At 23.2% G+C, this 15,686-nt stretch overlaps 2 protein-coding genes across 5 annotated transcripts in view; one reads left to right on the forward strand and one right to left on the reverse strand.

Annotated features, from left to right (window-relative positions):
• Positions 1-3,164, reverse strand: part of LOC117168389 (mitochondrial 2-oxodicarboxylate carrier) — a 69,147-nt gene extending 65,983 nt beyond the window's left edge. Inside the window, exon 1 of the mRNA XM_033354008.1 lies at positions 3,067-3,164. The gene's annotated coding sequence lies outside the window, so the exon portion shown is untranslated. The remainder of the gene's footprint in view (positions 1-3,066) is intronic.
• Positions 1-15,686, forward strand: part of LOC117168387 (protein angel-like) — a 46,012-nt gene that overhangs the window by 10,984 nt on the left and 19,342 nt on the right. For all 4 annotated transcript variants that reach the window (XM_033353997.1, XM_033354001.1, XM_033353998.1 and 1 more), the window contains exons 2-3: positions 3,618-4,008; positions 12,934-13,112. In XM_033353997.1, the coding sequence (XP_033209888.1) occupies positions 3,618-4,008; positions 12,934-13,112 (570 nt within the window). The remainder of the gene's footprint in view (positions 1-3,617; positions 4,009-12,933; positions 13,113-15,686) is intronic.

Below are 15,686 nucleotides of genomic sequence, written 5' to 3' on the forward strand. Positions count from 1 at the left end.
AAAATCATCTTTTTTTATAGAAGAGTCATTTTTTTCTGTTAAAAATAAATAATTTTTAAATCTTTAAATTTTTATCTGAAATATTGTTTTATTTCATTTATAAAAGATCCTATTTTAAAAATAAATAAATATAACAAAAAATACAATTAATGTGAAGCCTAAATGTGTTTTAGTTCAAAGCAAATTATAAGAATTGCACATAGGAATCGTGAGTTGCCTCTTGTGTAATAATTGCTGTAATTATGAATAAATTATACTCTTAAATATTTGCTAAAATTAAATTAGTCACTGAAGTTCGGCTTGCACAAAAAATTAGTATCTTAATTGGCCCAAGGTTAAATTCATTAACTTTTTATCTCTAAATAGTCGTAGGTTTTAACAACTCTTTGGAAATTAAAAAAAATTATCTTCTGAATTTTTTTTGTTTTGAAAAACGATTGTTCTTCCGTTCTTGACAAAATATTTCATCAAAATAAAAATGTATAAATATCTAATTAATGCTTCGAAGTAAAGAATGAAATAATAAAAATCTGAACTCGAGTTAAAAACTCTGAGTGATAATGAGACTATTTTGATTTTAACCTCTGACTTAAACTGTTTATTTATTCTAGAATAATTTCGTAAATAAATGATACAATCGTTATCAGGTTCAAAACAGTGAAAGTGTGCTTCTCAGTATTTTTGCAATTCTGGTGCAACTGATGAAATAGATACAGAGACGCAATAGATTACAGATTAGTTCATAAAAAGTTTCCAATCAATTTTGTCACGTTTCAGCCTTTCAACTATTTCTAATCAACTGTTTGCATTTTCAAATTTAATTTTCAAAGATTGATTAATAATCGCCACGAACTAGAGGATAAATATTCAAGCTTCCTTGACTCATGTACATAATTTTTGCAAATTCGCAAAAACTTTATATTTTATTAAATTTTATAAAATTTTTTTGTCTTTTTGATATAAATTTTATTACTTGTTTGCAAATTTATCAATTTTCTTAAAAAGGCATCCTTTGTAGTTGCAAATTCAACTGTTTTGTTAAAAATTTGTATTTTTGGGTTATGAATTCATCTCTTTTTGTAGATCATTAACCTTTTTTTTTAATTCATATTTTGTTGCTGATAAGTCAACTGAAATATTATTTGAATCAAAACTACGTTTTCTAAAAATTGGTCTTTTTGATTTAAAAGTTCATATTTTTCAGTAGAAATATTGCATCTTTCTTGGATAAAAATGTCAATGTTTTGTTGAAAATTTAACTGTTTCCTAGAAAATTTACTTTTGGTTTAAAATTAGTATTTTTTGTTTTCAAAAGTCAATTGAAATCTTTTTGGATACAAATTTAACTCTTTTCTTTTTTTTAGAAAATTTATCATTTTACTTTTTGTTTAAAAACTCAACAATTCAGCAGAAAATTAAATTATTGTGTACAATTCTTATTTTAGTATTGAAAAGTGAACTGAAATCTTCTTTGGATAAAAATTTAACTATTTTTTTAATTTATTTTTTTAAAGAAAAAAATGGTATCTTTCTGAAATAAAAATGAAACTGTTGGGTTGGAAATTCATCAATTTTGTTGAAAAGTTATACTTTTTGGTTGAAAATTCTGTTTCGTTGGAATATAGCTACTTAGTAAAAAATTGATTCTTTGTTTGAATTTAATATTTTTGTGTTGAAAAGAGAACTGAAATCTTTTCTGGATGAAAATTTAAGTATTTTTTTGAAATTTTTTTGTCTAATTAAAAATTCATCTGTTTTAAGAGAAATATCTTTTTTTTAGATAAAAATGCTAACTGCTGGGTTCAAAATTAAATTATTTTTTAGAAAAGTCATATTTTTTGGTTGAAAATTCTACTGTTTTGTTCAAATTTAATTATTTCGTAGAAAACTTCCTTTTTGTTTAAAATGTATATTTTCATGATGAAAAATGAACTGAAATCTTTTCTGGATTAGAGTTTAACTTAAAAAAAAAGATTTTCTTAAACTCATCTGTTTTAGTACAAATTTCATCTTTTTTAAAAAATAAAAATGCAAATATTTGATAGATAATTGCATTATTTTATTAAAAATTCATTCTTTTGGTTCAAAAAATTCGTCTTTTTGGATTAAAAAATTTGAAAATTGTTAAAGAATTCATATTTTGATCTTGAAAAGTCAACTGGAATCTTTTGGATGAAAATTCAACTATTTCTTTAATTTTTTTCAATAAAAATTCATCTGTTTTGAGAAAAATGTCATATTTTTTGCTTAAAAATGCAACTATTGAAATTTGGTTGTAAAAACTTATTTCTAATTTGAAAATGCATATTTTAATCTAGACGAATATACTAAAAAAAATTTTAACTGAGAATTTAAATAGTTTTTTGAAAATTTATATTTTTTACTTCAAAATGCATCTGATTGCTTGAGTATTCATCTGTTTTGTTTTGAAAGATTTGGTTGAATCACTTCGTTGAGAATTCATTCTTTTTGTTGAAGATTTATATTTTTATTTGAGAATTTATCTATTTTCTTGAAAATTTAACTTTTTTGTTGAAAATTAATCTTTTTAATTATAGTAATAATTTAAATAATTAGGTAAAATTAAAACTAGAATGTTAAAAATTAATTTTTTTATTGAAGGCTTATTTGGTTGAAAATTTAACTGTTTAGTGAAAAATCCTTTTTTTGGTTTAAAACTTATTTTTTGTTTAAAAATTCATTTTTTTTAGAGAAAATTCGTCTTTAATTCGTTTTTAACTTGTTTCTTTTTTTAGTATAAATTTAATCTTTTTCGATTGAAATATAAACTATGACACTTTTTGGTCGAAAATTAAACTATTCAAATTCAAGTTCAACTATTATATGTTAAAAGTATAAGAAGATTAAAATGCTGGTGTTTGAATATAAATGTACAAGGAAAATGAACAATTAGTTGAGGAAAAATCGTATAATTATGGAAATAAAATTTTCAGACACCCTACCTAATTCTACTATCAATAACTACAAAAAAATATGTGAAAACTAAAAAATTAAATAATAAAATATAATGTAAGTTGATAAAAAAATAAAATAAAATTTAGTTACGGTTTGTGAAAGAGGGCCCCTTATCTTCTTCCTCAATAAAAAGCGCTTTCAGTAGAATCTACATAAATTTCAAAACATTATTGCGAAGATAACTGACACGCGTACAAACACGGGCCATACTTTGAATGTAAGATCGTGATACGTGAGCATTGTTATCACAGAAGTTATACAACAACTTTTGTTTGCTTTTGCTATGTCTCAGACATTCTCAAAGTGTTTATTTATTTCCAGATTTTCCTCTCGTTTAGTCGAGACCAAACAAATTAATTTCCCCTAAATTCCAACTGGATATTTGTCGATAAAAAATTGCTTTGCAATCTTAACACTCATAAAATCAGTCACTCTTGCTATCTTAAAACTCAGTAACAATTTGTAAAAGTCACTGACTAGTGTTACCGAATTTTCCGTAACGTTAGTCCTGAACGAGTTGGAAAAGAGGTCAGTCTTACGGAAAATTCCATAATGGTAGACAGCTCCTTTCTGAAGAAGAAGAAAAAAAGAATAAGAAAACTACAGTCTTGAAATATTGAAATGTATTGATGATTTTTTAGGTCGCTCACATGTCGGAGGTTCCGTTGAAGCAATTGCTTTTAAAAAATCTTCGGAAGAGTGCATCCGCCCCAGAGGCGTTGTTCTCGACTTATGTGAATTTAGTGGACTCGATTTCAAGTCCAGAAACTCATCAGGAGTTTGCTAAGACTATTATGGAACCATATTTGGATTCCTGCTTCATACCGAAAGACGCTTCTCCAGCCTCCACCTACGATTTTCCCACTGCAAGCTCCTCGAGTGTCGAGAATTCTAGTGAAAATATAGCTGCTATATTTTCGCAGGAAATGGATATTAATCGAAATTCAGGACAGGATGATTCCTTCGAAAACAAACGTTTGAGGGACATACAGAGGTATAGGGCGATGCGAAAATGGAAAAGATTTGGCAAGCGTGAGTTGAGCTAATTTTATTGTTAATTTTTATTCCCAGTATTTGTTTATTTATTTATTAGAAGACTCCAGGCCTCACAGACCGGCCCCTATATCACCTAAAGTACCCCATTCTCAAAATTGGGTATCTATGGTACCGTATTTGCAGCCCATAATGGAACTTAAAAAAAATAAAATAAAGATCAAAGCTTCCAAGAGACAGGAATTTTGAAGAAATAGCAAGTATCAAGGGATTTCTGTGAGGAGTGACTCATATGTCTGGAAAAATATGGAAATATCAGGGATTTTTTAAAATGTTAAGTAATTTTTCTCGAAAGCGTGCTTAATTTTTTTCACTGCAATCTAAATTTGAATGACAATGATTCTTCATTTGTAAAAAAAACTTTTGTTGACAATTCTTCTTTTTGTGTAAAATTAATTTTGTTTAATGAAAATTTAACTAATCTATTTTTTTCTTATAAATTGATCGTTTTCAGTTGAAAATTCAAGTTCCTGGTTGAAAATTCATATATTATGTTGAAAATACTTTTTTTTGCAATTTTTTCTCTCTCTTGACCGAACAAAAATTTCTTAATTAGAAATTCAACTAATTTTGAAAAGCCTTCTTTTTTTATTGAATTCAACTGTTTTTGATTAAAAATTAAAATCTTTTCGATTTTAATATCGAATTTGATCATATTTGATTGCTTGGTTGAAAGTTAAACACTTTTATGAAAAATTAGTTTTTTGATTGAAGATTCATCATTTGAATTGATAATTCATCTTTCTGGTTGAAAATTCGTTTTTTCTTTGCCTGAAAATTAATTTATATGACTGAAAATTTAACTATTTCAGTTAAAACTTGGACTATTTTGTCGAAAAAAATCCTTTTTTGTTTCATATTTTTTTAAAGTGAAAATGTAACTATTCCACTTGATTATTTATATTTTTTAAAATAATTTTAGTTGAAAATTCATCTCTTCGGCTGAATAACAATTTTTTAAATAAAAATGTAACAATTCAATTTTTATTTGAAAAAATATTTATTTTTGTTGAAATTGCATGCTTTTTATAGAAATTAATCTTCAAGCTTGCATATTCATCTTTTTGGGTAAAAACTCAATAATTTATTTTAGTTGAAACTTCATCAGTTTATTTGAACAAGCAATTGTTTTTTTGAAATTTGTTATTTCAAAAGTAAAAACTGTAACTTTGGTTGAAAAAGTAACTTTTTAGTTGAAAATTCGTCTTTTTTGGTAGAAAATAATCTTCTTTATTGAAAATTCGTCTATTTTGTTTAAAAATGAACCACTCTAGTTGAAAATTTATAATTTAAAAATGTTATTAAAAATTTCATTTTTTTTGTTGAACGTTAACTTTTTTCAACCGAAAATGTAACTATTCAATTTTTGGTTGAAAATGTATCTTTTCAATTGAAAATTTATGTATTTTATTGCAAATTCATCTTTTTGGTTTAAAATTGAAATATTTTAGTTGAAAATTAATCTTTTGTGTTTAAAATTAAACTATTCCAGTTTAAGATTTATCTTTTTATTGAAAATTTATCGGTTTGATTTAAAATCAATCTTTTCAATTTAAATTCAACTATTTGGTTGAAAAATTTGTCTTTTTTTTAGTTAAAAGTTCATTTATTTTGATAAAAATCCACGTTATTTATTAAAAATATTTTTTTTTTTTGTAGAAACTTTATCTTGGTGTTCGACAATTAATCTTTTAGATTTGAAATTTAACTAAATATTCCAATTAAATATTCATCATTTTAGCTGAAACTTAATTTTTTAGTTGAAAGTTAAACTCTTTTGTCAGAAACTCAACTTTTTGTTTAAAAATTAAATCTATCTTTGACATTAAAAATTACATTTTTAATAACATTTTAAAATTATACAAATTTCAAAAAAATAATTGCATGTTCAAATAAACTGTTGAATATGTATTATTTTAGTTAACAATTCATGAGTTTGGTTACAATTTTGTTTTTTGAAAATTAATTTTGTAAACTGAAAATTTAACTATTTCATTTTTTGTTGAAACCCGATATTTTTCACAATTCATAATTCATCACTTTGATTTAAAATTAGTTTTTTGTGTGTGGAAAATTAGTTTTTTTTTAACTCAAAATTTAACTATTTGTTTAAAAATTGAACTTTTTCAGTTTAAAATTCAAGTATTTTTTGTTTTAATTTATTTATTTGTTTGAAAAATCTCATGTTTGTTGGAAAATTTATATTTTTTTGTTAAAAATTGAACTATTTTTGTTGAATATTAATCGATTTAGTTGAAAATTAATTTTTTTAACTGAGCATTTAAATATTGCATTTTTGTCTGGAAATTGACCTTTTTAAATTAAAAATTCAACTATTTGGTTTTAAATTGATCCTTTTCAGTTGAAAATGTAACTATTTCGTTGAAAATTTATTTATTTTATTGAAAAATCTAATTTTCTAATAAAAATTAATCATTTCGGTTCAAAATTCAACTACTCAAGTTAAAGATTTATCATTCCCGTTGAAAATTTACCTTTTTTTTTGAAAATTCAACTATTTAGTTGAGATTTCATATATTTCGTTGAAAAAAACATAGTTTTTAGTTGAATATTCATCTTTTGGGTAGAAAATAAACTTCTCTGTTGAAAATTCATATTTTTTATTTAAAATTGTTCTATTGGAGTTAAGAGTTATCATTTTAACTGAAAATTGAACTGCTCCAATTGAATATTTGATAATTTTATTTAAAAATTCATCTTTTTGTTTAAAATTAACTTTTTTAACTGAAAATTTAACTATTTAATTTTTACTTGAAAATGTAATTTTTTGCAGTTGAAAATTTATGTATTAAATTAAAAATTCGTCTTTTTGGTTTAATATTCAACTATTTCAGTAAAAGATTAATGATTTTATTGAAAATTCATCAGTTTAGTTAAACATGTATCTTTTCAGTTGAAATTTAAATATTTTGTTGAAAATTTGTCTTTGTTATTTGAAAAATCGACTATTTAGTTGAAAAATCGTTTTTTTTTTAGAAAATTAATCTCCTTGTTTGAAAACTAATATTATTATTCGAAAATTAATGTTTTTGATTGAAAATTTAAGTATTCCAATTAAACATTTATCATTTCAGCTGAAAAGTAATTTTTTGGTTGAAAGGTGAACTCTTTTGTTAACAATTCATCAATATTTATTATTTTAGTTAAAAATTCATAACTTAGGTTAAAAATTTGTTTTGTGTGTGGGAAATTAATGTTGATGATTTAAATAATTCACATTAATTAAGAATTAATTCATTAAATAATTGATTTTTTATTTGCTATTATAAAACTGAAAGCTGTAACTTTGGTTGAAAAGTATCTTTCTTAGTTTAAAACTCGTCTTTTTTTTGGTAGAAAATAAACTTCTTTGTTGAAAATTGATCTTTTTTGTTTAAAAGTCCAATCATTCCAGTTGAAGATTTATCATGATAACTGAAAATGCAACTTTTCCAATTGAATATTTGATTATTTTATTTAAAAATACATATTTTTAGTTGAACTTTAATTTTTTTAACTGAAAATTTAAACGTTCAATTTTGGGTTTAAAATGTAACTTTTTTAGTTGAAAATTTATGTATTTAATTGAAAATTCATATTTTTTGTAGAAATTAATATTCTACGTTGAATATTCATCTTTTTGGTTTAATGTTCAACAGTTCCAGTTAAGCATTTATTATTTTAGTTAAAAATTCATCACTTTGGTTAAAAAAATTTTTTCATGTGGAAAATTAATATTTTTTACTGAAAATTTCACTACTCCATTTATTGTTGAAAACTGATATTTTATAACTGCAAATTCAACTATTTGGTTGAGATTTCATATATTTTGTTGAAAAATCGTATTTTTATTGACAATTAATCTTTTTGGTTGAAAGTGCAACTATTTTTAATAGATTTCAATCATTGGAAGGGGTTTTTTAAAGATTTTAGGAAATTTTTCAAACTTCTAAGGCACGCGATTACTTTTTTGGGATGCAATCTTAATTCTTATTAGTTTGTGCTTAATTCTTCTTAATTTACTTAATTCAATGGATTTCAAATTCCTTGGTATTTTAAAAGATTACAAAGAATTTTCTTAATTATTTCAATAACTTAAAGGGATTTTAAAGAGTCTTAAATATTTTAGGGTATTTCAAAAAATTCCCAGGCATTTTCAAGAGTTTTAAATAATTTCATGGTAGTTTACAAGGATTTTAATCATTTTAAGGGATTTGAAGGAATCCTAATATTTTAATTGATTTCAAAGAATTTATTCAAAAGAAATCAGAGGTTTCGTAGTTTTTCAAAATTCTCAAGAGATTTTTAAATATTTTTTTGCCATTCTTTTGAACTGCCTTCTAAAATTCTTATTCGTTTATCCTGAATTTTTAAAATCCTTTTGAATTTCTCTGAATTCAATCACTTTTACTCAATTCAATAGATTTTTAAAAAGCCTTCGTTTAATTCAGCTTGAAGTTTTTAAAACTCATCTTCAATTCTTAGACATTTTAACGAATTATTCTAAATTCTCTTCAATGTTTCTAAACCCATTTAAAACTTTCTCAATTCAATTAATTTTTTCATATTTTTTATTTGTTTGCAATTTACGTGATTGCTTTTTAAATTGAGTTTAATTTTTTAGGAACTTCATCGAATTCTTCTTATTTCCCTTAAATTCCTTTAAATTCAGTCAAATTCTACTGAATAAACGGCATTTTCGGATTTTAAAATTATTTCCAATTCTCTTGATTTAAAAACAATATTGATTAATAAATTTAAATTAATGAATTTTTCTAAATTTTTTCCAATTTTACGAAAATCAATGGAATTTTTTTTTATTAAAAAATTATTTCCAATTAATTTGAATAATTTGCCATTATTTTGCAGTCCTTAGTCGCTTTTTTTAAAAAAAATTAGTAGACTTCAAAGATTTGATGAGATTAACATTTTTTTGAAATTCACCCTGATACCTTTTAAATTCTCTTGATTTTTTTTAATTCACTGGAAGTATTCTAAGTTTACTCAATTTTGCTTCTTTAATCGATTTTTATTTTTTATTTAATTTTTTTAAGTCTTCTAGCCTCACTTTGAATTCTTAATCATTTCATCAAATTCTTTTGAATTCCCTTGAATTTTTCTACATTTATTCCAATTTTACGAAAATCAATGGTATTTTTTGGTTTAAAAATTATTTTTGATTTATTTAAATTATTTCTTAGTCATTGGTCACTTTTTTGTTCGAAATTAGTAGGCTTCAAAGAGTTGATGAGATTTTAACTTTTTTTTATATCACCCTAAAACCTTTTAAATTCTTTGGAATTCTCTTAAATTTTATTTATTCATTGGAATTCCTCTACGTTTACTCAATTTTACTTATTTAATAATTTTTTTTCTAATTTTAAATGTTTTAATTTAATTGTTTTCGAAGTCTTTAAAACTTACCTTAAATTCTTAGGCATTTCAGCGAATTATTTTAAATTCTCTTTAATTTTTCTGAACACTATTAAAACTTAATAAATAAAAATAATTTTTTCATATTTTTTCAACTCATTTGATTGCTTTTTAAATTTATTTTGATTTTTTATGAATTTCATCGAACTCTTCTGATTTCCCTTAAATTCCTTTAAATTCAATTAGATTCTACTGAAATCATCGGCATTTTTTAGATTTTTTTAATGGTTTCCAATTCATTTGAATTCTCTGGATTAAAAAAAATATTTATTAATAAATTTTAATTTATTGTAACTGATTTTAAAACTTTAAGGTTACTCATTTATACTTATTTAATGTACTTTTTTTAAACTTTTAAAATGTTTTATTCAATTAATTCTAAATTTTTTTGGCCTCACCTTGAATTAGTAATCATTTCATCAAATTCTTTTTAATTCTCTTGAATTTTTCTTAACTTATTTAAAAGATACTGATTCCAATGAAGTTTTTTTTTGATATTTTTAAATTTGTTTCAATTTATTTATATTTTTTAATTCGCATTGAACTTTTATGATTTTTTCTAAATTTATTTCAAGTTTACGAAAATCAATGGAATTTTTTTGATTTAAAAATTATTTCAAATTTATTTGAATTGTTTTGTAGTAATTGGTCACTTTTTTGTTCGAAATTAGTAGGCTTCAAAGATTTGATGAGATTTTAAGTTTTTTTAATTCACTGGAATTCTACTACGTTTATTCAATTTTAATTATTTAATGGATTTTTTTAATTATAAAAGTTTTTATTTAATTGTTTTTTTAATTCTTCTAACCTCACCTTGAATTATTAGGCATTTACACAAATTCTTTTGAATTCCCTTGAATTTTTCTAAGCTCATTTCAAAGTTACTGAAGTCCATGAATTTTTTTTCATATTTTAAAATTTGAAAATCAATATAATTTTTTTGATCTAAAACATTTTTCCAATTGATTCAAATTTTTTTGAATTTAACTTGAATTGTTTTAAAGTCTTATGAATTTAGCCTGAGATTTTTTACCCTTTGAGCACGAAAAAAGTTCCCTTTGGTCCTTATATTTTATCCCATAGGGTCTGTGAGGTCTGAAGCTCTATTTTTCAGGGTGTCTACCGTACCTGGAAAACCTGGAATTATTTTTAAAAATGTATATACCTGGAAAAACATGGAAATATCAGGGATTCTTTTTTTAATCAGGGAATTTTTTCTCGAGCGTGCTTAATTTTTTTGTTTTAATTGCCACATAAAATTCAATAACAATGATTCTTCATTTGCAAAAGCAGCTTTATATTACTATATTTAACCATTTTGTTGAAAATTAGTTTTTTTTTCTGTTTGAAATTAACTTTTTAACTGAAAATTTAACTATTCTATTTTTGGTTAAAAATTCCAGTATATTTTTGAAACTGCATGTATTTTGTTGTTGTTAAAGGTTGATTAGTTTAATTGAAAATTCATCTATTTGGTTTAAAACTGAGATGGTTTGATGAAAATTCGTTTTTTTTTCTCATCTGAAATCTAATTTTTTTACTGAAAATGTAATTATTATAGTTAAAACTTTAATTATTTTGTTGAAAATTGTTTGTTTTTGTAAATTATTTAAAAAAAATTGAAAATGTAATTATTCCAGTTGAATATTCCATCACTTTAATTAAACATTCAACTCTAGCTTGAAATTCCTTTCTTTAACTTTATTCTAACTGTTCAATTTTGTTTAAAATAATAATCTTTTTTGTTACAAAAATCGTCTTTTTGGTAGAAATTAATTTTCCTTGTTGAAAATGTATCTTTTTGGTTTAAATTTCAACTATCCAAGTTAAATATTCATATTTATAGTTGAAAATTAATTAATTTGATTAAAAATGTAACTGTTTTGTTGAAAATCAATTTTTACAACTGAAAATGTAACTGACTATTTTATCATTTTAGTTGAAAATTCATCTCTTTGGTTGAACATTAGTTTTTTAAATTAGAATTCTACTATTCGACTTTGTATTGACAATTCATCGTTTTAGCTTGAAATTCAATTCTATTGTTAAAAATTCGTCTTTTTTTAGGTAGAAATTGATCTTCTTGGTTGAAAATTGATCTTTTTGATTAAAAATTCAAATATTCGAGTTAAAGATTTATCATTTTAGTCGACAATTCATCTTTTTGGTTTAAAATTCAACTATCCAGTTGATATTTTTTATTTTCCTATTTTTATGTTGTTATTTTTTGTTGAAAGTTGGTCTTTTTTTAGTTAAAAATCCAACTATTTGATTTAAAATTCATATAATTTGTTACAAAATCGTATTTTTTGTTAGAAAATTAATCTTCTTGGTTGAAAATGTATCTTTTTCTTTGAAAATTCGAGTATTTCAATTGAATATTTATAATTTTATTTGTAAATTGATCTTTTGGTTAAAAATGTAACTAATTCAGTTGAATACCCCATAATTTTAATTCAAAATTAATCTTTTTTGTTTAAAATTTAACTATTTCGGTTAAAGCATCTGAAAATGTAACTATTCCATTTATAGTTTTAAAAAATGCTCTTTTTTATTTCCAAATTCAACTATTTCGTTAAAAATTCATGTATTTTGTTTAAAAGTCGCCTTTTTTTGTATAAAATTAATCTTCTTATTTACGTAATAATTAATCTTTCTGGTTAAAAATAAAACTACTTGGTTGGAAGTTCAACTTTTTTGTTAAATATTCATCTTTTTTGTTTAAAATTAATTTATTCCAGATGAAGATTCATCATTTTAGTTGACAGTGCATCACTTTAGTTGACAATTTGTTGTTTTTCTTGTGAAATATTCAATTGAATATTTCATAATTTGAAGTAAAATTTCATCTCTTTCGTTGAATATTAATATTTTTTACTAAAAATTTAACCAAACTATTTTTGGTTGACAATTTATACCTTGCAGTTGAAAATTCATGTATTTTGTTGGAAATTTGTCTTTTTTAATAAAAATTAATCTTCTTGGTTGAAACTTAATCTTTTTGGTTAAAAAGTCAACTGATTTTTAAATGAAATAATTTTTCTATGATTTGAAGAATCAAATTATTATAACTGAAGTCATTTAAATTAAAAAAACATTTTTTATGAAACACCCTCTCAGCCTAGACTTCAATATCTCTGGTTCAAATTAACGTATCGAGATTTTTCTTTTTTTTTTATAACTATAGCTAAAAGTCTCACAAAAATGAATATTATGAAATTAATAAGATGAATTTAACATATCACTGTATATATTTTCACAAAACTAAAACAACTATATAGCGAGTCGCAAATATCGTCCGGGTATAGTACACCCAGTGTACATTGAGAGGGTTAAAATGGCTCGGTAGTGTGAAAAATTATACCTAGACTTTTCTTTCAAGTTATGAGTAGACACCCTGTCCTTCTTTAAAGTCTTGCTAGCAGAATGTTGAAAAAATATTCAGAATTTTTGTTTGTCTCTCAATTTTAGTAAAGCAAAGTGTGGACCCCAATGATGCTTTCGTATTACGACTAATGTCGTTCAATATCCTCGCACAAAGCCTTCTAGAATCTCACCCCTATTTATATAAGGAACACGACAAAGAAGCTTTACATTGGAAGGTCAGAAAGTACTTAATAACCCAGGAAATACTCCAAGTGGAGGCAAATGTAAGTCACGAAACGCTCCAGGTCTCGGATTCACGAGAAATTATTTTGGAATAATTTAAAACTCATTATAATAATGTATTATATAATGTATTTTCTGCATGTGTCACGCAACGATCACGTGTTTGGACATGATTAAAGTCTACTCTGCTTTGCTATAAAATTTAAACTTTGAACAAACCGTTCGTGAAAACCTTGAAAACCTGGAAATCTTTTTGAATTTTTCACGTGAACCTTGAAAATTTTTTTTTTTTGTTAACAGTTATTTTATTGAAATGTGAGAAGTAATTTAAATATTTTAGTCTATTCTGAAAGAAACATCGCGTTTAGAAGAAATCTTGCAACTGCAATGTTTTTTATTTATCAAGAAATAATTAATCTTTTACTCATTGCAGAATAAATAAAGAGATTTCTAGCCATTTTTCGTAGACTTAAAAAATGGTTTTATAGATTGCAATGAACAGACTTTAATATTGTGAATAATTTTATACGTTTTTAATTTCGTCTCCGCTAATATAGAATTTTAAAGTATGTATTTTTTTTTTATTCAAGTTACAAGTTATAAATATTATTAGTTGAAAATTTGAATATTCATTCAGTTTCTGAATTAGAGTGAGTCTTGGCGATATAACGAATTTTTCTAAGATTTTAAAATATTAAAAAATTTTTTTGAACATTTTCCCAAGATTTCACAACACTTCCACAAAGATTTTGAACATTTCCAAAGATTTTAAAACTTTCAAAATACTTTACAGGTTTTAAAATATTTCTAAGATTTCAAAAAAATTTGCACAGATTACAAATATCTTAATAATTTAAATGAATAGAAAAGATTTCAGAAAGGTTTCACAAATATTTCAAAGATTTCATACAAATTTCATACAAATTTCAAATGAATACAAGAATTTCAAAATTTTCAAAAATGGTATAGTACACCAAATTTCAAAGATTTAAAAAATATTTCGAAGATTTGAAATGATCTCAAAAGATTTCAAAACTTTTAGAAACTTTATTAAATTCTTTTGAATTCCTTTGAATTTTTCCAAGCTCGTTTGAAAGTTATTGAATTCACTGAAGTTTTTACATATTTCTAAATTTTGTTAAATGTCCTTGAACTTCCTTAAATTGCCCTTGAATTTTTTTGAATTTCATCGAATTCTTCACGTTTACCTAAAATTCCTCTGATTCAATTCCAATTTTATCGAAATAAATGGATTTTTTCGATTTTTTATTTAATTTTCCCATTTATTTTAGTTCTTTTGAATTATTTTGTAGTAGTTATTATTATTTTTTTTGTTAGAAATTAGTAGGTTTTGAAAGATTGGAGGAGATTTAAAATCATTTTTTCGGAATTCGCCTTGATTTTTTAATAATTCATCCTGATTTTTTTTAATCCTTTAGAACCCCCTTGATTTTTTTAAATTCACCTGTATTATTCTAAATTTAGTCAGTTCTACTTAATTTAATTGATTTTTTTGTATTTAAAAAAAAATTTAATTCTTTTGGCCTCACCTTAAACTTCTAGGCATTTCATAAAATTCTTGTGAATTCCTTTAAATTCTTCCAAGATCATTTTAAGGTTACTTAATTCAATAAAGTTCTTGAGTATTTTAAATTGCTTCTCTTGAATTGTTTTGCAGTAATTAATGAGTTTTTTCTTAAAAATTAGTAGGGTTTACAACATTTGAAGAGATTTGACATTTTTTTAAATTCACTCAGAATTCTTTTTAATTCTTTGGAATTCCCTTGATTTTTTAAATTCACTTGAATTATTCTAAATTAAAAAAATTCTACTTAATTCATTGGATTTTTTTATTAATTTTTAAAATATTTTATTTCATTGTTCCTAAATTCTTTTGATCTCACCTTGAATTCTTAAACATTTCATTAAATTCCTTTAAATTCTCTTTAATATTTCTAAACTCATTTCAAACATTTTGAAGAAACAAAGTTAAAAATTAAACTATTTGGTTGAAAAAGCATGTATTTTGTTGAAAATTTATCTTTTTTTGGTAGAAATTCATCTTTTTGTTTAAAAAATACACTTTTTTATTAAAAAATCAACTATTCGAGCTAAAGATCCGTAATTTTTGCTGAAAATTGATCTTTTTTAGTCAATATTTGTCTATTCAGTGCCCAGATTAATTTTACCTAAATATGCACTGCATTTTAAGTTTAATAAGATAAAATAAAAATTTGTTTGAATTATTATTCGAATTCATGGACTTTACGAGACAAATTCAAGAATTGAATAACTATATTTTTAGTTTTATTTAATTATTTAATTAATCTATGGTTCTAATATTCTGCTAATATATTTAAGAATATCTTTCAATATAAGTTTTCAAAGCCCTATAAATAAACATATTAATTGATTTACTAAAAACTGAGAAAAAAATTATTTATAATAAACTCGCGAAAAACTGCATCCATATATTACAAATCTTTAGAAGAAAAATCTTTCCAAGTTCAATTTCAATAGTTTTTCTGATATCATTCAGTTCGCAATACGTAATTCGAAAATCTTTTACTTTTAAAACATTTTCCATTTGTATATTTAGGCGTACATTTCTAATT

The sequence above is a fragment of the Belonocnema kinseyi genome, chromosome 2 (assembly GCF_010883055.1).
Source record: "Belonocnema kinseyi isolate 2016_QV_RU_SX_M_011 chromosome 2, B_treatae_v1, whole genome shotgun sequence".
Taxonomy (NCBI): Eukaryota; Metazoa; Arthropoda; class Insecta; order Hymenoptera; family Cynipidae; genus Belonocnema; species Belonocnema kinseyi.